Source organism: Uranotaenia lowii, chromosome 1 (assembly GCF_029784155.1).
Source record: "Uranotaenia lowii strain MFRU-FL chromosome 1, ASM2978415v1, whole genome shotgun sequence".
Classification (NCBI taxonomy): domain Eukaryota; kingdom Metazoa; phylum Arthropoda; class Insecta; order Diptera; family Culicidae; genus Uranotaenia; species Uranotaenia lowii.
Window position 1 is genome coordinate 190696545 of NC_073691.1, and position 22724 is coordinate 190719268.

The 22724-nt window shown below is 37.8% G+C and overlaps 1 protein-coding gene across 1 annotated transcript; it reads right to left on the reverse strand.

Moving 5' to 3' along the window:
- Positions 1-878: 878 nt before the first annotated feature.
- LOC129738247 (ATP-binding cassette sub-family C member 12-like) lies at positions 879-5299 on the reverse strand. The gene is made up of 6 exons (XM_055729433.1): positions 5266-5299; positions 4927-5050; positions 4132-4855; positions 2184-3115; positions 1829-2105; positions 879-1760 (listed from the first exon to the last, which is right to left on the reverse strand). The coding sequence occupies exons 1-6, from the start codon at positions 5297-5299 to the stop codon at positions 879-881; spliced, it is 2973 nt and encodes a 990-aa protein (XP_055585408.1).
- Between the last annotated feature and the right edge of the window lie 17425 nt (positions 5300-22724).

Genomic DNA, 22724 nt, shown 5'->3' on the forward strand with positions numbered 1-22724 from the left:
ATCCTATCACTAGTGGAAGCCAACCAGAGTCGTTTTTAGAATGTTATTTGCGATACATATTTTCGTTCGGTTCGTAGTTCGTATAAATGTTTGAATCGGTGGAATTTTTTGTAGATTTATTAAAAACTTTTTCTAAGACACTTCTCAGACAACGGTTTTTGAAGCAAAGTTAACAAGAAGGTGGAAATCTAACCGACTGATACTCTCTGGAGCCATAAATAAACGCCAGTTATTTTTAATGAAGCTCAGGTTGAAGTCTAGGACCGCCAAAAGTTTAACACATTCTTGTCCAACGTACATCAGTAGTGGCTCCAGAGACTATCCCGGTGGTACGAACATACAATAAGGTTACAACTGTTTTTAGATTGCTAATTTAACATCAATTGGCAAATCCAGGCTTCAACCAATAACTTTGATCCGTTCTCATCCATGATCGAGTTTCTTGAAGTTGTTGCGAAAATTGGGTGCTGCCGAATATTGCAGAAGATTGTTCGTTTTAATATCATTATAAAGTTTTTACCACTACTGGTACTGGTACTCTCTGGAGCCACGTAATTAAAATGTTACTTGAGGAAAGTCAATATTTACCTTAATTATATTATTTTCAGAATTGATTAGGTTACTAGTCTGAGTCGATTTGGGTTTATTTTTGAAACCCTGGGGTCTAAAAAGCTTCGTTTTGATGCAAAACTCAACCATGATTTAAGCAAAATCGACAATTTTTTCTTCTTCCACGGAATCGATGGTTTTTGTGCCAATTTATAAATTTTCTAAAGGATAATCGTCGTCTTTTTTTAGACCCCAGGGTTTGAAAAATTAAAAAATGACCCAAAATCGACTCAGTCTATTAGGTGATGTCATTATAAGTCAATTGGTACTTACTCTTGCACAAAGTTTTCAACGTATTCGAACGATTGAATTGCGGCCCGTCCAACCAAATGGTTAGTCATGATCGAAAACATACGGCGCCGGGATTGATGCTCGAAGGACGAATAGTGTCGCATGCTGTACCTTAGCCAGAAAACTAGGGCTAAGATGAGGGCCAAAAGAAGCGCTACCAGGCAGCTGGCCCAAAAATTGGCTATCAGCAGTAGCACCAGTGCAAAGACAACCATCAACGATTGATGGATGCAGGCGTCTATCTGAAGCAACCGTGAGGAGATTGTATCGGCGAAGAGATCAACCAAGTCCGAGATCTTGGTTGTTTGGAGATAGCTTAGGGAGCAGTTCATCAAGTACTCAACCAGCTTCGCTTGGTAGGATTTGTTTCGTTTGGCTATGATTCGTGCCACGTACGTTTTAGCGAAGTAATCTACGAAAAAGGTTCCAGCGATCACTGCCAGGCAAATTGAACTTAACCAAGGATGAATGTCTCCCTGTTCCACGATAACGATCAATGTGAATACCGGGCCGAAGTACAGAAAATTGTTCGCTAAGTGCAGTACGATCAGTATTGTGTAATCCAGTAACGTGAAACCTTGAATGTTTACGGAAGGTCTGGAGGCGCAAACATTGTCAAGAGATCCATTACTCAAGCGTGTAGAATTTCGATTGTTCGACTGTGGATTTCCACTTTTTGCAACATTCAGGGCTGCCCGATCACTTCCTTCACAGGATTCGAATTCACCTCTACAAACAATATCCCGTCTCCATCGTTTAGTTTCCTCTGGAGACAGACTAGTTAGAATTTCTGCATCGTAGCTCTCCCGGAGAATGGTACCGTGTTCGATCCGGAAAACTCGATCACAGTACTTGAGAAACTGTAAAAAAAAATTACAGAAGTGTGATCAGTTCTTTTTTTTTTCAAATCATCAACCGATAAACCAACCTCATCAAACTGGGATACTACTATGACCGTTTTCTTCTCATGTCGGAAGGTATTCATCATCTGGGAAAAGAGATCCTGGGCAAGCCTTCTATCCGGCATCCGATTTAGCGGCTCGTCTAGCAGGATAATTTGGCGCTGGCAGTAGACAGCCCGAGCCAGAGCAACCCTTTCCATTTGCTGCAAGGTGAGCTCCAAATATGGCAGTGGCATATCGTCTGTGGTTGCAGCCTTCAGGATGTCATCGTTCAGCATCAAGGCATTGATAGCACCGTAGTATCTTTTTTGCAGCGGAAATAATTGAATAACACATTATACGAAAGCATACAAATGCATTATATCAGTTTATGAAATTCACCTTTGCGTATCCAGTGGCTCCCCAAAAAGTACATTCTGCTTCAGAGTGTCGTTAATCAAAATCGGATCCGTTGGGAAAAAGGCAATTTTGCCGCGGTGGAACACTTTACCACGACGGATTTCGGTATTGCGCAGGATCGTGTGCAATAGAGTCGTTTTTCCACCTCCCGAATTTCCGGTTATTCCAATAATCTGTCCAGTTGCGATTTCGAAGCTCTCCAAATAAAGTCGGAAGTCGGTGATTCCAGAATCAGTTTGCTTGGGCCATATCACTTCCACCTCGTTCATCTGGATTGCCAACTGTTCCCGATTCGGTTTAAGCCTAATGTTATCGGGTGTGGACAGTTGGTACACTTGTTTCAACTTTTGTAGAGTTACTTTAGCATGGAAGATATTGTGGATACAATCACAGTATTCTAGCATGTAGCTTTGGACGTTGAAGGCAAAAATTAGCAAAAGCGTAAGTACTTCGGTACTTTCGGTTTTGATGTTCGTATCACACCATATCAGGTATAGACCTCCAACCAGTATGGCCGAGGTAACGCCTCCAGAATATTTACTCGAGTACACGTTACTCCAGAGCAAGGCGCTGTACTGCCGATTCAGGGCCTCCAGAAACTTTCCCATGTACAGGACGTCAAGTTGCAAAGTTTTGATGTTTTTGAAATTATTACATAATTCCTCGACCAGCGAGAGTTTTTTGGCACCAAATGACAGGAACTTGCGGAAATAGGCTTTGGAAACACTTCCGGCAATCAGCAGTACGACAAATATCGGCAGCACTCCCAGCAATGGGAGCATACCGGAAGCTGGCAACAGGACCAGCCCAGCCAGGAAAGCCATTATAAACCCGACCAGGATGCCAAAGAGTCGCACCAAGGACTCCACCAGTTGGAAGATTGCTTCGTTTTCCTCATTGCTCATCGTCATTGCCTGTTGAGGGAAGAAAATCATAAATATTATCACCAAAAAAAATTGAGGAGAAATAGAATTTCCAATGAACATGTCTTTTACGCCAAATGCGGCAACCCAGCTTGACCCTAATCCGCTCTTGAGTGTCAATACGACACTGTTGGAAGTTTGGCGACTTGTAACTATTCGAGTGCATCCACATAAAACCATTTTCTCAGGGACCTTTAGTGAATTCTTGAAATCTTTAATTTTGAATCATTACATTTTTATGGAGGCACCCTGAAAACCCAGACAAAAAAAAACTCTAATCAGACCTTGAGTGTCAATTTGACACTCCTCGCTCAAAATCACTATATTTCTGTTGTTTCTAACCGATTTTTACTAAACTCATAGTTTTGGAAACTTAGTGTTAGAAAATCTGAGAAATTTCAAATTAACTAGAAGTTTAAAATACTGCTACCTTTGAAAACGTCAAAAATTCTGTGTTACGTATTTTCCAATCCTCTTCTGAAAATTGATCTAGTGTGACTTTAACAGTTTTGACGGTTCATTGATTGAAAAGTACGGTTTTCACACCACTTTTTTTGCATTTGTGGTCAAGATCTTGAAAAAAATTTAAAAAAAGTATCCTTGTGCGCGTTGCTGACAAAGTTTGATTTCGTGGTAATGGACGACGAATCCTACGCCAAGTCAGATTTCAGACAGCGCAACCTATAGCTTCTAACTAGCTTCTCTTTCTTCGACAAAAAGTGAATTTTTTTTTTAACATTTCGTAGCTGATAGTATGTATGTAGTCTTTTTTCAACAGCTTTTTTTCGATTTTTTTTTCTTAGATTTTGAATAACGGTTCTAGCTGAATATAGTCTGATAAAGGTTTTTGAGTTACATTACGAGGTTTTCAAAACTACAAATTTTGTAAAAATCTTTTGAGGAACAACGAAGATATAGCGGTTTTAGTTAGGAGCATGAACTCCAGGAACTCTAACGGGTAAAAATTTCAGGGACGGATGAGGGTAAAAAGCTTCACAATTTTATACCTGGTGCGGCGAAACCCTGTTGACGATGCTGCTCCTCATGGCGCGCTTATAGGTAGATGACAGAATCGCAGTGCGCAGACGGATCGCGGTCCTGAGGTTGATCCAATTTCGGATGCTTTCGAAGAGTGTGCCGAACAGGAAGCAGAGAAAAACGCCAACTCCCAGCACTATCCGGTTGACTAGATGCCCACTAGGATCCAACAGATCTGTACTATTGCACAGCTTCCGGTTCATATCGAAACGAATGCCCAGAAGCGGCTCCGGCGTATTGGAGCAATTGGCAATGGCCGGACAGCTCAGGCAAGCGTCAGACACGTCCGAGTGCATGGATTCGATGATCAGATTGCCGAACAGAAGCATCCCCAAAAACATCAGCCCAATCGAAAGGCAGTGGATGAACGCCGCTATCAGGAGCCGAGTCCGGGCAAATCGGAAAACCACTTTGAGCATCGAAACCCTTTTGCGACCTCGAAGGGTTTCTTCGTACTTGTAGATGCCCAGCAAACGTCGGCAGTTCACCTCGCAGCTGTCGCTGTACGGTCGTTTAGGAAGCAGGAACGGGTCATTTCCGGCTGAGGCTAGTCCTGGAGCTGCCGCGTAACGGTTGGAGGTCGGCAAACACTGATAGTCTCGTTGCTGTGATGTGGACACCAGAAAGGTCTTAACCCATGAGAAGGAACTGTTCGATAGACAACCAACTTCGTCGACTGGCAAGTCGGTGTTTCTGCGTACAATGGAATAGAATTTTTGTAAAACACGATGTGAAACATTGACCAAACATAATACTGCACTTACCCGGTGTTCGTTGTCCGGTATGGTATGAAGGTGTTGAGGGCCGTTTTGTAACGGGACAGTCGGTTGTGAGGTGTGTAGGCAGAGTTGACTCTGGCACTGCGAACATTGTGTCGAACCCGTCGCTCTGTTGAAGAATAACATTAGATAACCTTTGTAGAGTAACGATTCAATTTTGAAAAAAAAAAAAGATTTTAAATTCTGATTTGAATTCTTCGACGCTTTCTCTAAAATTTAAATTGCTATCCAGAATTTTAAAACCATTTTAGTTTACAGCCACTTCTACAGTAGTGAAGTGTTCTAAGCCAGCGGTCATGAGATCGAATCTCGGTCACGGCATACTCTTCCAGTGAAGCATTTGTAAGATGCTAGCCATCATATCCCTAAAAGATATATCAATATTATATTTTATTGGCAGAGGCAATCTAGCTATCCATGAGTTTTGCCTTAATTGCTGTCATTGTGTTCGTTTTTTAATTTAGAAGACCACCAGTTTGGCCCGAGGTTTGACCCTCAAGCAGGCGGTTGCAACAAATGTTCTGAAAATCAATCAAAATAAACACTCAGGATACGTTTCTTATTTTAAACATTCTGACTAAAAGGAATAATAGGAAAGCGCCTCTCGCAACTGCTTCACCCGATTGGTATCATGATCAGCGCTCAACTCAGCAATGCCGACCGAGTCGCATCATGCAGAATCATTGGTTTTGCAAATATCTCCTATCGGAGATGAGTAAGATACAAACTGATCCATTCTAAATGTAACTAACTCAGTATCCGCGGTATCAGCCAAGGTTCTTAGATACACTAGGTTCTCCGACTTTCACAGTAAGTAGGCGAGGAGTGAGCGGGGCTCTCAATGAGTCTGTTTACTTTTTGCTCAGCTTTTCTGTGGTTTGTTGGTAAACAAACTTCATGAGTTCCGCATAGTTGCATAGCCTACATAGCCAAAATGGCTGAATCGGGAATTCGTTATTCGGGAACACCTCCAGAATATATACCCACCTTGGTATCAGCCTGGTTTATTTGAAATTGAAAACACGTCGGGAGTGCACATCTTTCCCTTACAAACACTCCTACATTTTATTCTCACTGATATAAAAAACGCTGTAAAATCAAAATAAATTTATTAATTGGCTATACAGTTAATTTTTGCCACGGTTTCCAGCGAAAAAAAAAAATGCTGGAAAAGTCCAGCAATCCAATTTTTTGCTGGAAACCAGCAAACATTCTCCTTCTTGCTGATTTTTCCAGCACTTGATCATAATTGCTGAAAAACCAGCAATCGATCTGTCAAACTCGAATTTGTTTTTATTTTTGCTAGTCATTTTCCGTTGCGCGCGAAAAATGTTTGTTTGTTTCTCGTGTATGCAACGGTGGAGATTTCGAATTTATTTCCTTTATATTCCAGCGATAAAATATTTAAACCAAAGGAAAATTTTTTGAAGAGATAAAGTTTTTCATAAAGAAACTACCATCATGTCACCATCTACCGCCCAGTTAAGCGATTTTTCAACTTCAAACATATGTAATAAAAAAACGACGGCCGATTTTTATTCGCTTTCTTTTCCAATACATTTCAAAACTTCTCTACTTTCAATAAAAAAAATTAGTGAAATGCGAAAAATGTAGGGGAGAGTGGGGTATCGTGGGCCATGGGGAAACGTGGGCCACCTTTAATATCTCAGATGTGTGTTGAGATAAAAATCTCAAACCAACTGTCTTCGTCGTCGCTTTGCGTGAGCATATATTCCTATATGTTGTTGACTGAAATACGCATCCAATGCTTCTTTTATTTATCAAGCTAAAAAAAGTTAGAAAAATTTACTTACATAATTAAAAAAACACCCGCTAATTTCATCGATGGGGAACCTAAAGTGCATAACAAAAATATGCTCATACGCTTATGATCTTAATTTTGTCATGATCTTTCACGTGGAAAAGAAATTTTTGATGAAACATCAATAAGTGACGCAGACGCAACCAATTTGCAAATCATAGCTTGTGGAGAATCGTGGGCCACACATCTTGAATCACCTATATTTTTATGTTTTTATACACATTCAGAACTTAAAATACGTTTTACCTATCTTTTAAGTTTTCTTATGCAAAATGAAGAGTTATGAAAAATATTATGTCCATCCTATATAAGAAATTTTGCCAAAACGTTCGCGAGCCAGGTTTTGGATTCTATGCGATCATACACAGCTCTCTTTTTTATTTCATCATCTGAAATTGCTTTAAAATAACGAAATGAATTAGGAAATCACAGTTTTGGGTCAACTTATAAACTTTGCATGTTATTTGGTCAATTTGGATTTGGTGGCCTACGATTCCCCACCATTTTTCAAAATCCAAAAAATATCGCTTTTTTTTAAACAGTCAGAATTTGGGGAAAATCACTGATTAAAAATTAAAAAAAAAATGCCTTTTGATACCTTGAAAATGTAGAAAACCATACCATTTTATATTTTCATTTTATCTTTTATAATAAAGAAGTTATGGAACAACGAAAAAAAGTGGCCCATGACTCCTCACTCTTCCATACGCTTTTTAAAATAGTTAACTAAACTTTGGGGTGTTCAACTGGCCCTATTACCGCCCACTCGAGTTTTTCTGGTATCGATAATGTTTTCTTAAGGAAAAACTATCTAACAACACGGAAAGTGTTCTTTTTAGTATTTTCCATGTAACGAGCTGTCAAAACCATTTTTTGGATCTTGAAAGAATACATTTTGTGAAATTTTTCCCGCAAATTTTGTACAAATTTCAACAAAGTGCATTGACTGACAAAATGATGATTCCTGGCAAACAGCTTCGAGTAACCGGTAACTTTCAGCGATAAAACATCATTTTCTAACCTAATCAAACTAAATGCTTCTTACAATTTACACATTTGACATAATACATGCGTTAAAAACAAAGAAATTGTGCGTGACCGGTCATTAGAAACCCACACTTTTTTTATGCACCAATTACCGCCCATCACTAAACGCTTCAAAAAACAACAACTATTGAAAAAATCGAAAATTTTCCGATGCAATTCTATTCTACGAAAATAAAACTATCGTTTCAAGTCGATTTTAGGTCAAATAGGTACTATCTAGTAAACAAAAACCCTTTTTACCCTAGGAGCACAGTCATGCTTATTTCGCTTACAGGCGTTGTATTCAATAATTTGACCGGAAACGAAAAACCAAATATTTTATTTCTGCACTCAGAAAAATACTATTATGTATGCCATAAGATTCTCTTATGAAGTGGCGCCATAAGAAAAATTAATGAAATTCATAAGATTGTCTTATAACGCGAATGAATTCTTAAGATGAACGCCTACTTCAATGAGAGGTTGTTGCTTTTCATAAGAGATTCTTATGGAAACAGTAAATCACTTTCTAATAAGAAAAATTCTCGATATTTCATGCTGAAAACATTCACTTTATTGTTTGCCAAATTTGTTTAAAATTAAATCCTTCATGGTCACCATCAGCAGCGCATCACAGACGGCTCCATCAAGGTTTTTTTTGGCAGCATCTCAATCTTCGACCTTTCGTTTTTTGCCGATTAGCTTGCTGAAAAGTAAACAAATATTGTATTTTAGTTTACTAATATATTCAACGTTCACACCAAAAACATCAAATCGAACTTACCATTCCGGAGATAGCAATAACATTTAACTTTGAAAGAAAACTATAATAACTATGAACTGGCGATTGCTTCGTACTGTTTGATGATGAAAAAAAAAACTGATGCTATGAATGAATGTGTTCATCATTTTTTCACAATGCCGTTTCTTCTATTTTTCATAAGAACATCGTATGAAAATTGAAAGAATTTCATAGGACTCTTATGAAAAATTAGTTTGGACGCAAAAAAGTGGTTCATAAGATGTATCTTATGAAATTTATAATAAGATTTCCTCTGAGTGTGGCTATAGTTAGTATTATCAAGTGATGTTTTTTCAATGAAATGGTCGAACGATGATGCCGACACAGAACACAGGTCTTATTTTTGGAGAAAACATCCCAGTATATTCAAAATACACACAAAAGGGTGATTTTGGGCGGTAAATGATGTCTGGGCGGTGAATGATGGTAATAATTTTATTTTTATTTCAGATGGAGCACGGTGTCTAAAACTTGGGAAGAAACGGCCAAGCCACTGGCAAATATTATTTTATTTTGTTTTAAAAATATAAATAATTGTAGCTGAAGAAAAATGAAATAACTAATTTCTCATTATAAATATGACTGCCATGAGGGCTTAATATTGATACTAAAATATAAAATCCCAAAATTTCCGGTTGTTTTTTTGAAAAAAAAAAAAAGTAGTATTGAGTAGTAATTTAGATAACTGGTTTCTAGCAATTAAGATTGCTGGATTTCCAACAATTGAGTTTGCTGATCGTTTTCAGCAATTAAAATTGCTGGAAAGTCAGCAGGACAAAAACCAGCAAAATTTTTGCCTTGATTTCCAGCAAAAAAAATTGCTGGAAACGTTCAGCAATCTAAATTTTAGCTGGAAACCAGCAATCGGTTTTCTAATTGCTGGATTTTTCAGCATCGGTTGTGTTCTTGTCATTTTTGCTGAAAAATCAGTAATCGGTTTCCAAATTGCTGGACTTTCCAGCAATTGATCTAGTTTGCTGGAAAATCAGCAATCGAGTTGTCACATTAGAGTCTGTTTGTTTTCGTACGCTGAAGCAAGGTGACCCTTCATTTTACGAATTTTGGTTGGATTAATATAATTATTTTTATTTTCTTCTATATTCTAGCAACCAGACACAAGTCAAGGGTGAGTTTTTATTGGACAGATTTCATAAAAGATACTAATCAGAACTCTTTTCTCAGGTAGTGATTGATCAACACTCTGGCACAAAGCTGCCACTCCAGAGCCGGTGTTGGAAAATTTAAAAAAAAGTTCTTGAAAATAAACAAAACATAATTAAAAAATGGAAGAAACTAACTCTTTTCCATTGCTCATTATATGCACAGCCAGTGTTCAATATTTAATTCAGAATTGAAATATAAATTTGGTACTAAATACAGCCAGTTGTTTTGAAAGAAATAGCTGGTTTCCAGCAATCTGGATTGCTGATTTTTCATTCCAGCAATTTGAATTGCTGGATATTTTGCTGGAAAGTCAGCGGGACAAAAACCAGCAAAATTTTGCTGGTCTCAAACAAAAAAAAATTTGCTGTGTAAGATTTTCCTTCGATTTCCAGCAAAAAAATTGCTGGAAAAGTTCAGCAATCAAATTTTTGCTGGAAACCAGCTAACATTATTCGTTTTGCTGGCTTTTCCAGCACTTGATCTCCATTGCTGAAAAACCAGCAATTGATCTGTCAAGTTGGAACTTTAGTTTATTTCCGAAAGTTCAATTAGGATAAGTGAAAATGAAGTTTAAATAGTTTTGTGCTTCTAGAGATCAAATTTATTTTATATGGTGAGTTGATCGTTTAAAAGCGATTGAAAAATTAATAACAAAAGGTAAAATTTCCTCGTTCTACAGTTCAGTTTATATTGTCTTCAAGAAATTGCCTTCGAAGTTTGATGACCAATCGAATAATTTTGGAGTTAAATATCGAGTGAGTCAAGTTTTTTTAAGTATCAAATTTTAATGAATTATTAATTTAAATTTCAGCCTAAAGATGAATTCTAACAGCAACTGTGAACAATTGTTGCTATAATGGTGGATCGGAACTTGGAACATAAATCAGGACCATTTTTTTCTCGCTGCGGAATGTTGCAGGAAAAATAATGTATTAATGACTATTGAAAAACATAAAAAAAAAATTTAGTTCAATCGAATATTTTTAGGTTTCTCAGAACGCATTTTTCAAATTGCTGGTTTCCAGCAATAGAGTTTGCTGGTCTTTTCCAGCAATTCATATTGCTGGAAAACCAGCGGGACAAAATTCAGCAAAATTTTGCTGGTTTCCAGCAATTAAAAATTTACTGTGATGTTTAAAATCAAAGAACATTTCTCGCGTGAGCTTTCATTACGTCTTATCAAACAAAATGTTAACGAACAGTTTTATTACCAGAATATACAAAAACTGAAATAAACTGTTCGCAAATTCTTTCCATTTAGAATATTTGTAGTCTGGACAACATATGTGAGATACAAATTTTAAAGTTGTTTTGATAACTTTTGCAGTTGTTTTCTGTGAAATCTTAAGATGTTTCATACGACGTAATGAAAGCTCACGCGTGATTTGCTAATGATCGGTAGCACGTATCACTCACTCACTGCCTGAACCATTCACTCCTGATCCTAGACCAACATGATTCGCCGTATGCATCGCTCATTGGTGAGATTCCAATTCGATGATGGTGCTGCACTGTTTTGACAGCAAGCATCGTGCGAGGTGATCTTTTTCTTAGCGATGAATAGAACGAACAATGATCGGATAGGTCCAGTAGCAATCAATAACAAAACCCGATCGCTGTACGTTCGGTTACGAAGTGCAATCAGGAACATTTATTGAAAATAAGTGATTTTCAGAACACTTGTTGCAGCCCGTAGAAGTTGTCAGTGGGTGAGCATAAGGGTGAGTGTAGCAACCATATATTTGCATCGTCCCGGGTGACGATTTTGGTTATTAAGAAAAAATTTGCCCCGTGCCAGTGGTTAAAACGAGTTTTCGTTTACCACTACTGATAACCAGGTGCAGTGTTGAACAGTCATGGTGCTGCGGTTGTCACTACTTTTGATATGGTGAGCTCGTTCCTTTTTAATTTTATTACGATTCATCGCGATAATCATTACATGCACCGACAAAAGGGTGTCCCAAAATTGCATAATGTCTGGGAATCTGGGGACTCACTCCAAATGGTAGATTAAGATGTGGAGAACAAACTTTTGTATGGCGCTGACTAAAAAAATCATGTTTAGAGGTTCCGCAAGCGCGATTTTTGAAAAAAGTCCGCCTTTAAAAATTTTATTTTAAATAAATTGTGGGTCAACAAATTTTCACAAAATTTACATCTATATATATAAAAATGAATGTTTGTCTGTCTGTCTGTTCCCTATAGACTCGGAAACTACTGAAGCGATCATCGTCAAAATTGGCATCTGAGGGTTTTTGGGGCCGGCGGTGGTTTCTATAATAATTACAACCCCATCCGACTTAAAGGAGCGGTAGCTTCCATACAAAATTTGTAGTTTTTCGAATCAAATTTAAAGTCATGACATCCATTTTCTCGAGATTTTTTCCATTGGGCGGTTTGTTTTTCGTCTCCATGGTCGAGGCGTCGCGACCCAACGTCGCGAGAGGATAGTAACCATGGCATAGCATACTAATCAGTGGGAATATTTTGGCGCGTACCTATTTCTCAACCAAGCATATTTTCAATGCAAGGCGTGGCGATATGAAGCCTTGATGTGATTTTTTTTCTTCTTGGTTCTTAGCTCATTTGTACAGCACATGGTTATGAATGACGCCCAGATGTGTCCTAGATTGACATTTTGCCGATCGAATAAAAACATTTACATTTTTTTTTGCCAAAATCTGAAATTGAAAGCGATGGCATCCATTTTTAGAGATTTTCTTTTCTTCGAGGGTTTGTTTTTCGTCTCTCTGGTCGAGCAAACGTCGTCGCAAGTGGATGATAACCAAAACATACTGTTCATTGATCGCTGGAAAAATTCATTTTCTCAACCAAGTACTTATATTTCTTTTGCACGTGGGGTTGATATGCAACCTAGATGGGTTTTTTCTTGCTTAATTGTACACAGCACATGGAAATAAATGACGCCTATAATTATCCCATATTTAGTTCGTGTTAATGTAGGTAGCATTTGTAAATTTAGTTCTGATGCTAATGATATAATGGTAGGACACTTTGCGGACAAAAAAAATACAAAAAATATAGAATTTACTTATAATTTTTTTAATCCATTTCACCTACAAGGATATTTTTGAATCATATTGATAACAGAAATATGAATAAGATGTTTTCTGCAGAGGTAGATTGGAAATATTTTGATTATCATGTAAAAATGTACTTAACTGAAGTTTATCAAGCGCCATTTAAAGTTGAAGAAGATAAAAAAATCCGATCCGACACATGAACTGATCAAGAGCCTTTTCTCTAAATTAGATAAGATAGGACTGACGTGTGCATAAGTGAAAGGTATCAGTGGAATAAACTGATTTTTATTGACCAAAAGTGAGAGAAATCATTTTCCGAAAGAATTTTCTTCCAAGGTACACTAGAGCATAGAGCATGTTCAAACGTTCAACTTTTCTCTGTTACAAACAAATAAAAAAATATGTTTTCTTCTAGAAATTGTTTCTTCGGCCCAAATATACAACTGAAACGAATCTAGAAATGAAAAGGGAAGCTTTTTATCTATATATCTATATATATAAAAATGAATTTCTGTCTGTCTGTCTGTCTGTCTGTCTGTCTGTCTGTCTGTCTTTCTGTCTGTTCCCTATAGACTCAGAAACTACTGAACCGATTTACGTGAAACTTGGCATGTTGGGGTATTGGAGGCCGGGGAAGGTTCCTATTATGATTTTGGACCCCTCCCCCTAACAGGAAGGGGGGGAGGGGCCTTCCAAACAAAAGACGATTTTTTGCATAACTCGAGAACCAATCAAGCAAATGGTATCAAATTTGGCATGGGGTGGTATTTGGGAACGAGAAATATTTCAATGAATATAAGGTACCCCTCCCCCCTCTCAGTGGGGTGATAGGAAGGAGGGGAGGGGGGCTATCTTACAATTTTTCATATAACTCGAAAACTTATCAAGATATTGGAACCTAATTTGGCATGGGAAGGTATTTGGATACGAAAAATATTTCAATGATTATTTGAGACCCCTCCCTCTTTGCAGTTGAAAGGGGGAGGGGCCTCTTTCATATTTTTTTTACGTTACTCAATAACTAATAAAGCAAATGGAACTAAATTTGACATGGGAAGGTATTTGGATACGAAAAGTATTTCTATTATAATTGGAAACCCCTACCTCTTTCCCTGTTGGATATAAAACGGGGAGGGGGTCTGTTTTATAATTTTTTACATAACTCAAAAACTAATTAAGCAAATGCAACTAAATTTGGCATGGGCGGATACTTGGGAACGTATCATGTTCTAATGATTGTTTGAGACCCATTCCTTCTTCCAGCGGGGAGAATGGAAAGAGGGAGGGGAGTTTCATACAATTTTTACTGCATAACTCAAGAACTACAACCGCAAATGGAACCAAATTGAGCAGGGAACGATATTTGGGTACGAGAAATGCTTCTATGAATATTTGGTATCCCTCACTCCTTCAAAGAGGTGGGTGATAAGGGGGAGGAGAGGTCTCCCTTACAATTTTCAGTATAATTGGAGAGCCTATCGAACAAAGTGAATCATATTTGGTATGTTAGCGTATTTGGATACGAAAAATGTTTTCTATTATAAATTGAAGCCCCTTCTTTTTTTCAGCGAAAAGATATAAAGGGGGAAAGGGGGGCTTCCATACAATTTTTTGGCATAACTCGAAAATTAATCGAGCAAATGAAACTCAATTTGGCATCGAAAAGTATTTGAGTACGAAAAATACTTTTACGAATATTAAGTTCTTACCCTTACATCCAATGAGGAGAACGGAAGGGGGTATGGTACTTCTTTTCAAGTTTATGCATAACTCAAGAATTTACAACGCAAATAAAACCAAATTTGGCATGGGATGGTATTTTAATACGAGAAATATTTTACGTCAAACAATTCCTTTTTTGCTGTGGGATGATAGAATTGGGAATAAAGGAAGGGAAGAGGAGAGAAATGGACAAAACTTAACATGGGAAATCATTTTGGTATGATTCTATGATTATCTGACACACCATGCTCTATTCAGTGAGTAGGTACATGGGAGGAGGGAGGTTAGCCCAATACAATTTTGTTAGCATTAGTTCTCAATTTATGCTAACGAAGCCAACAAATGGAAACAAATATGGCATTGAAAGGTACTTGGTTACGAGATATGTTTCTACGATTGTTATAGACCCTTTCGCTTTACAGTGTAGAGAGGAGAAAAAAAGAGGGGGTTCCATATAAATTTTGTTGTAAAGCTTAAAAACTTATCAACCAATTAAACGATATTTGATGCAAAAAGATTTTTGGGAATGAATAAAATGGGTAAGATTATAAAAGATCACCCCCCTTTTAGCAGGGGGGGAAGGAAGGACAGGGGAGGGGGCTCTGTTAGCAGTTTTCTAGCATAAATCCAGAATATATCAAGCAAAAAAACCATATTTTATCAGTTGGATTATTTGCGTACGATTTATTTTAGACCCTCCTTTTTTAGGGTGAAGCTAAAAGAAACAGATTAAAATTATCAGATCTTTAACACAAATTATGATTCAGAATATAAGTTTAAGTTATTTTTGGATTGCCATCTGAAACTCCAGCTGCAGCTCTCATTTTATAGCGGTTGCTTATGAATTATGTTATAATTTGATTTAAAATAATGCCAACAAAACAGTAAAAATTTGAGTAAATTCTGAAAATATCATTCGATTTTGAAAGGTGTAGCAAAGCACACCGGGTCAGCTAGTATATATATAAAAATGAATGTTTGTCTGTCTGTCTGTTCCCTATAGACTCGGAAACTACTGAACCGATCATTGTCAAAATTGGCATTTGAGGGTTTTTGGGGCCGGAGATGGTTTCTATAAAAGTTCCAACCCCATCCGACTTAAGAGAGTGGGGGCTTCCATACAAAATTTGTAGTTTTTCGAATCAAATTAAAGTCATGACATACATTTTCTCGAGATTTTTTTTCCTTTCGGCGGTTTGTTTTTCGTCTCCATGGTCGAGGCGTCGCGGGCCAACATCGCGAGTGGAAAGTAACCATGGCATAGCATACTGATCAGTGGGAATATTTTGGCGCATATTTGTCAACCAAGCATATTTTCCATGCACGTGGTGGCGATATGAAGCCTTGATGTGATTTTTTCTACTTGATTCCTTGCTCATTTGTTCAGCACATGGTTATGAATGACGCCTAGATGTGACCCAGATTGACATTTTGCCGATCGATTTTGTTGCCAAAATCTGAAATTGAAAAGTCATGGCATCCATATTAAGAGATTTTGTTTCCTTTGAGGGGTTTGTTTTTCGTCTCTATGGTCAAGCAAACGTCGTCGCAAGTGGATAGTTCGTTGATCGCTGGAAAAATTCAACATTTAGGCGCCTGTTCCTCAACCAAGTACCTATATTTCTTATGCACGTGGGGGCGATATGCAACCTAGATATGTTTTTTCTTGCTTAATTGTACACAGCACGTGGAAATAAATGACGCCTAGATGTGACACGGATTGGTATTTTATAAATCGAATCAAAAGCAATTGAAAGATATGCAAAAATACTTCCATATTAAGTTCGTGTTAATGTAGGTAGCATTTATGCTGATGCTGATGAAATAATGGTATGACACTGTTCTGAAATGAGATATCATTCCGTGTTTTATGGAACCACAGCAGTGAGACGTGCTAACGGGCATAACTATTCAATTTCTTACGTCTCACTGCTACACCGTTATCTATATATATAAAAACGAATTTCTGTCTGTCTGTCTGTCTGTCTGTTCACTATAGACTCGGAAACTACTGAACCGATTTGCGTAAAACTTGGCAAGTGGGGGTATTGGAGGTAGGGGAAGGTTCCTATTATAGTTTGAGACCCCTCCCTCTCTCATGAAAGGGGAGCAGGGGCCTCCCAAACAAAAAACAATTTTTTGAATAACTCGAGAACCCATCAAGCAAATGGTATCAAATTTAGCATGGGGTGGTATTTGGATACGATGATTGGAATTAGATACCCCTCCATCCTTTCAGAGAGGAGATAGGAAGGGTGGAGGGGGGCTACCTTACAATTTTTCACATAACTCGAAAACTAATCAAGATATTGGACCCAAATTTGGCATAGGAGGGTATTGGAACACAAGAAATGTTTCTATGGTTATTTATGACCACTCCCTTTTCCGATGGGGATATATGCAGGGAGGGGAGGGGGGCTTCTATACATTTTTTATTGCATGACTTGAGCACTGTTTGAGCAAATGGAGCCAAATTTGGCTTGGAGAAGTATTTGGGTACGAGAAAGGGTTCTATAAATATTTGATACCCTTCTCTCCTTTTGGTGAAGAGATAGAAAGAGGGGAGGAGGCTCCTTTACATTTTTCATCATAATTGGAAAACTTATAAAGCATATGGATCTAAATTTGGCATGAAAAGGTATTTGAATACGAGAAATGTCTCTATGATATTTTGAGAACCCTCTATTCTTCCTGTGGGGAAATTTTAAGGTGCACTCATACCATATTTTACATCACTCGAGATATTATCCAGTAATTAGAAATTTCGCTTGGTAGGGTATTTGAGAACGAGGAATGTTTCTATGCACATTTAGTGCTACGACCTCCTTCCAGTGGGGTGATAGGAAGGAGAGAAGGGGGTCCTTTACAATTTTTCGCATAACTCGAGAACTATTCGAGCAAATGGAAACAAATTTGACATGTGAGGGCATTTGCATTTTGCATGCTTATTCGAGACTCCTTTCTCCTTCAATTGGGTATAAAGTTAGGGAAAAGGGGATCTCACTTTTTTTTTTTGTATAAACCAGGGAACTTAGATATCAAACAAATGGAATCAAATATGACTTGGAAAATCATTTGGGCATGAGAAATGGTTCATGATTATTTGAAACACCATCTTTTTTCCTGTGAGTGGATAGGAAATGGGTAGGGGGTTTAACACAGCTTTTTTGGTATAGAGTGGAGAGGGGAAGGACGGAGCGGGTCCCATATGAATGTTGATCTATTGCTTAAAACTTATCAATCAATATAACCAAATTTGTTATGAGAGCTTTAGATAACGAAAAAATGGGATCCCTGCCTCCTTCCAGCATTTGCGGATGGAAAAAGAAAAGAGGGGTTTCCATCCAAGTTTTTTGGCATACACCGAGCACTCATAACTTAAACCTACAAAAAAAATTGAATAATTTCTTGAAATTTCGTTTATTTTTGGAACGTGTTGCAACGCACACCGGGTCAGCTAGTATTTTATATTTTTCAAATATTTTTTGGGTTTAGTTCAATACGTAAAAAATGAAAAATGAACCGAATTTCAAATCGAACTTTAAAATAGGCAATCTATTTGCAAGAACAAAATTTTTTGGTCCAAACATTTTGTATTCAACTGACAAAAATGTGTACCTACCTACCTAAGGGTCCAGCACCGATTGACCGGCGCATTGGGCTGAGATATAAGATCTCCACAGCTGTCGATCCGGAGCCAGCGTCTTCACTTGCTGCCAGCCGAGGTTCTCGTCAACTGTGCGGATTTCAGCGGCTAGACTTTGTCGCCACGAGTTTCTGGGCCTGCCTCTTCTTCGATGCCCATCTGGATTCCAGTCAAGCGCCTCTCGTGTCAAGCGCCTCTCGTATCATCGTGTGAAGAGCTAAATATTTACGGTTTAATCCATAATAAACTTTACAATTTAGGATATTTTTTATTTAATTTAATAAATTCGTCTTGGCATTGGTATCCAAAGTATTCTACGCTAGATACACATTTTTGTCAATTGAATTGTCAAAATGAATCAAATCCAAACAAAATTAAAAAAACATAAAACATATAAATTTTGTGAAAATTTTTTGACCCAGAATTTATTTAAAATAAAATCTTTTAAAAGTGGACTTTTTTCAAAGATCGCGCTTGCGGAACCTCTAAACATGATTTTTTATTGGGCGCCATACAAAAGTTTGTTCTCCACGTGTTAATCTACCATTTGGAGGGTGTGCCCCCAGATTCCCAGACATTATGCAATTTTGGAACACCCTAACCGACAATTGTATCATATACCTAACGGATTCGTTAAAATTCAAATTCCCATCTGTTAAGGTTTAGCCTGCTGTGTGTTATGTCGAATAGAAAAATAAGGATTTGCATATATTTTTTTACATGATGTTCATAAAAATGGTTATTGAACTATAGGGGATTTTACGCTCCCATGAAAATTCATTCACTATGCACTTTATTGTAGTATCAACGGATTTATGTCTTAATTCGTATTCCATCATGGTTTGTGTCGGAAAAAACACTTGAAGCGTGGTTTTCTGTATTTCTATATAGAAAAAATCTAATGGTTTCGAGAACTTTGTAGATTTAAGTAGTTCTTAATTTATAATTTTATTAAGTTATCATTAGGATCAACATGTGATCCGTTAATGTTTTACACAAATAAACAAACAAATAAACAAAATTCATGTTTGTAATGTTTCTCGAAATAAACATAACCGTAATACGAACAAATTATCAATTATCTTCGATTTCCGTGTAATGTTATAATGGTAATAGCGATAGTAGAGTTTAATAGTTTCTATTATCAAAATATCGTTATTTTATCCTACAGCTTGTGCAGGGTGGCCACTCAAAATCAATTTTTAATTTCCCGCATTTTTCCCGTTTTTTTCCCGCATGGTCTCACGAAATTCCCGGTTTCATACACAGCAAGAAAAATTCGTGTAATTTTAGACCGAAAACGATGCACGAAAACGGAACATCGATTTTGATGTAAAATTCTATCACGATGTATTTTTTTCAAGAACGTAATTTTTGGGGCGTGTAAATTTAGATCGAAAACAATGCACGAAATCGGGCGACGAAAGCCGTCGTGTAAAAATACACGGGGATGTAAATTTTAAAATTTATTATCGTAAATATTAGAAATCTTTGCTAAATATTCAGGTTTTGCTGTTGTCTATGAATGGATACGCTGCTTTAAAAATTTTAATTTCGCATATATTTCCAAAAATAACCTAAAAAGATATACACCATCACGCACAGCGTCAGCCTGGAATTTTTGTTTCATCCGATGATTCCCAGCACGGTGATGTTATACAGATGGCAGTCACCAGGATCCTCGATTCGTCCCAGAACACCGTTATTTTTCGGTCAGCGTCACCTCCGCCTGACGAAAATTTCTCCGAAAAATCACTGCCGCTGCGAAAAATCTGATCTTGCTGCAATGGAGAGAAAACTGATTAATTTCAACAGCATTCTTTTTTCAATATGACATAATTATGAACCTACCAGCTTTTGAAGGATTCTGGAAATGCTAGAGCTACGCCTACGACTCGTTTTCGAATAATTTTTAACTTGTTTACTTTTTATCCGACGCGCGCCACACAAGTTGCACATTTCCATTTAATTTTAAATCAAACATACAATTTTACACTGTTTGTGATATAAAATTCATCGACCGCTTGATTTTTACATCACGTAATGTAAAATTATAGCAAAACAATGTATTTCTATTCACATTTTGAAAAAAGACTAAAATTACATCAAAAGGAGTTGAAAATTACATCGTCTTCGATTTACACTTGTAAAAAATTAGACTACTCGTGTTTTAGATTCCGTATACTTTTAGAAATTTTTTGCTGTGTACAACAGAAAACCAAACAAAATTCCGAATGTTTTTTTGAAACCATATAAACGGAAATCGATTGAGCTTTCTTTTAATGGTAAATGATCTATAAATTGCTTTTGTTTCAGTTATGTTTGTCAATTGACCTGCAAATCATTAGATTGATAAGCAGGGTTTTTTCAATTGTCTAAAACTATGTCACTCGATTCGAAAATGTTGATTATCATTTTTCAATTTTGTTTGTATCTATATATATAAAAATGAATTTCTGTCTGTCTGTCTGTCTGTCTGTTTGTCTGTTCCCTATAGACTCGGAAAATACTGAACCGATTTGCATGAAACTTGGCAGATAGGTGTATTAGAGGCCGGGGAAGGTTCCTCTAATAGTTTGGGACCCTTCCCTCTTCGTGGAAGGGGGAGGGGGTCATATAAATAAAAGTGATAAGTCTTCATAACTCGAGAACTGATCATGCAAATGGAACCAAATTTGGCATGGGAGTGAATTTTGGTACGAGGAATGTTTCTATGATGGTTTGGTACCCCTCCCTCTTTCCACTGGTAAGATACGAAGGAGGGAAAGGCCCAACCTTATAATTTTTAACATAACTGGAAAACTAATCAAGCTAATGGAACCAAGTTTGGCATGGGAGGGTAGTGGAATACGAGAAATGGTTCTATGACTATTTCAGACCCCTTCTTCCATCCAGTGGAGATACAGGAAAAGTGGGGGGGGGGGGGGGGTTTAACCTCTTTGTCACTGCATAACTTGAAAACTTTTCGAGCAAATGGCACCAGAGTTCCTTCTCAGCCTTTGGCAAGATCGGTCGCGTTTTTTCGTATTCGATTCTCTCCTAAAAGGCTAACGACCCCCAAATTTGGATGTGTGCTGAAGTTTAGCGCGAATTAGTCATGAGTCCGTCTCCCGGAGACCATCCGGATCGGACATTACCCGAATGGTTGGACCCGCAGAACCTGCACGGACGTCTCTACTACCTATTTCTAACAGCAAAGCAAGGACACAAACTACCGAACCCATTTGTCGTGGGTAAATCAATCGAAAAGCAGTCGGGAAAAGTGGAAGGCGCCTTTTTTGATCATGTTCGAAAATGGTACGTGATTAAACTACGAAACAAAGACCAAGCCAGACATTTGGCTCAGCTGAATCAACTGCTGGACGGAACACCTATAGAAATAGGAAGACACCCGAATCTGAACCAACGCAAGTTTGTGGTAAGATGTCAAGAAGCTAGTGACATGACTGAAAAGGAATTGCTAGTTGAACTAGCATCCCAAAAAATCACGGAGGTAAGACGCATAACAAAAAAAACAGCAACAGGCATAAGCGGAACACCAACTCTGGTGTTAACAATAAACAGCACCGTTATCCCAGAGTATGTGAACTTTGGACTCTTGCGAGTCCGTACACGAGTTTATATTCCTCAACCCTTACTGTGTGGACTTTGTTTCACATACGGCCATCCAAAAAAACGTTGCCCAAACGAACGCAGATGTCGAATTTGCAGCAGCCCGAAACATGACAGCAGCGAATGTCCCGGTACGAAATTCTGTCACACATGTAAAGCCTCCGATCACTCGCCATCCGAACGAACTTGCCCCAAATGGATAGAGGAATCTGCTGCTCTTCGCATAAGTGTTGAGCAAAATATTCCCGTCACTGTAGCCCGTCAGCAAATCAAAACCATCAACAACCCACAGAGTTACGCTAGAATCACCCGATCTGGAAACGTTCGACAAACAATACATCAATCTCCACAAACTAATCACCAGCAGCAAACACAAGAAAGAACAACACATCAACAGCAACAAAAACGAGATCACCTTACTTCAGCATCTGGACAACCAGCCATCCATCTGACCGTCGCTTCTCCACCCCGGAAAAAGACATCCCCTCAACGCCTCCCTTCAGACTCCTCAAGTGGAGCAGGAGTTGGAAATAGTTCGTCTGAGAAACCATCCTCTGCCGCTCTTCGGCAAAGTGAAACCTCTCAAAACCCCAACCTCCCCAAACCCTCTCCTTCATCCTCAAACCCTTTCCAACCCCCTAGCAATAAGACAATTGTGAAAAAGACCCTCGGCTCATAGAAACTTGTAAAAGTTAATTGGCCTAATAAATGTTAAGTAAATAAAAAAAAAAAAAAAAAAAATGGCACCAAATTTGGCTTGAAAAGGTATTTGGGTACGATAAATAGTTCTATAAATATTTGGTACCCCTCCCTCCTTCCAGTGAGAAGATAGAAAATGGGGAGGGGGGTTCTTTCCTATTTTCAGCATTGCTGGACAAATAATCAAGCGAATGGAATCATATTCAAATGGGAAGGTATTTGATTACGAAAAATGTTTCTATGATA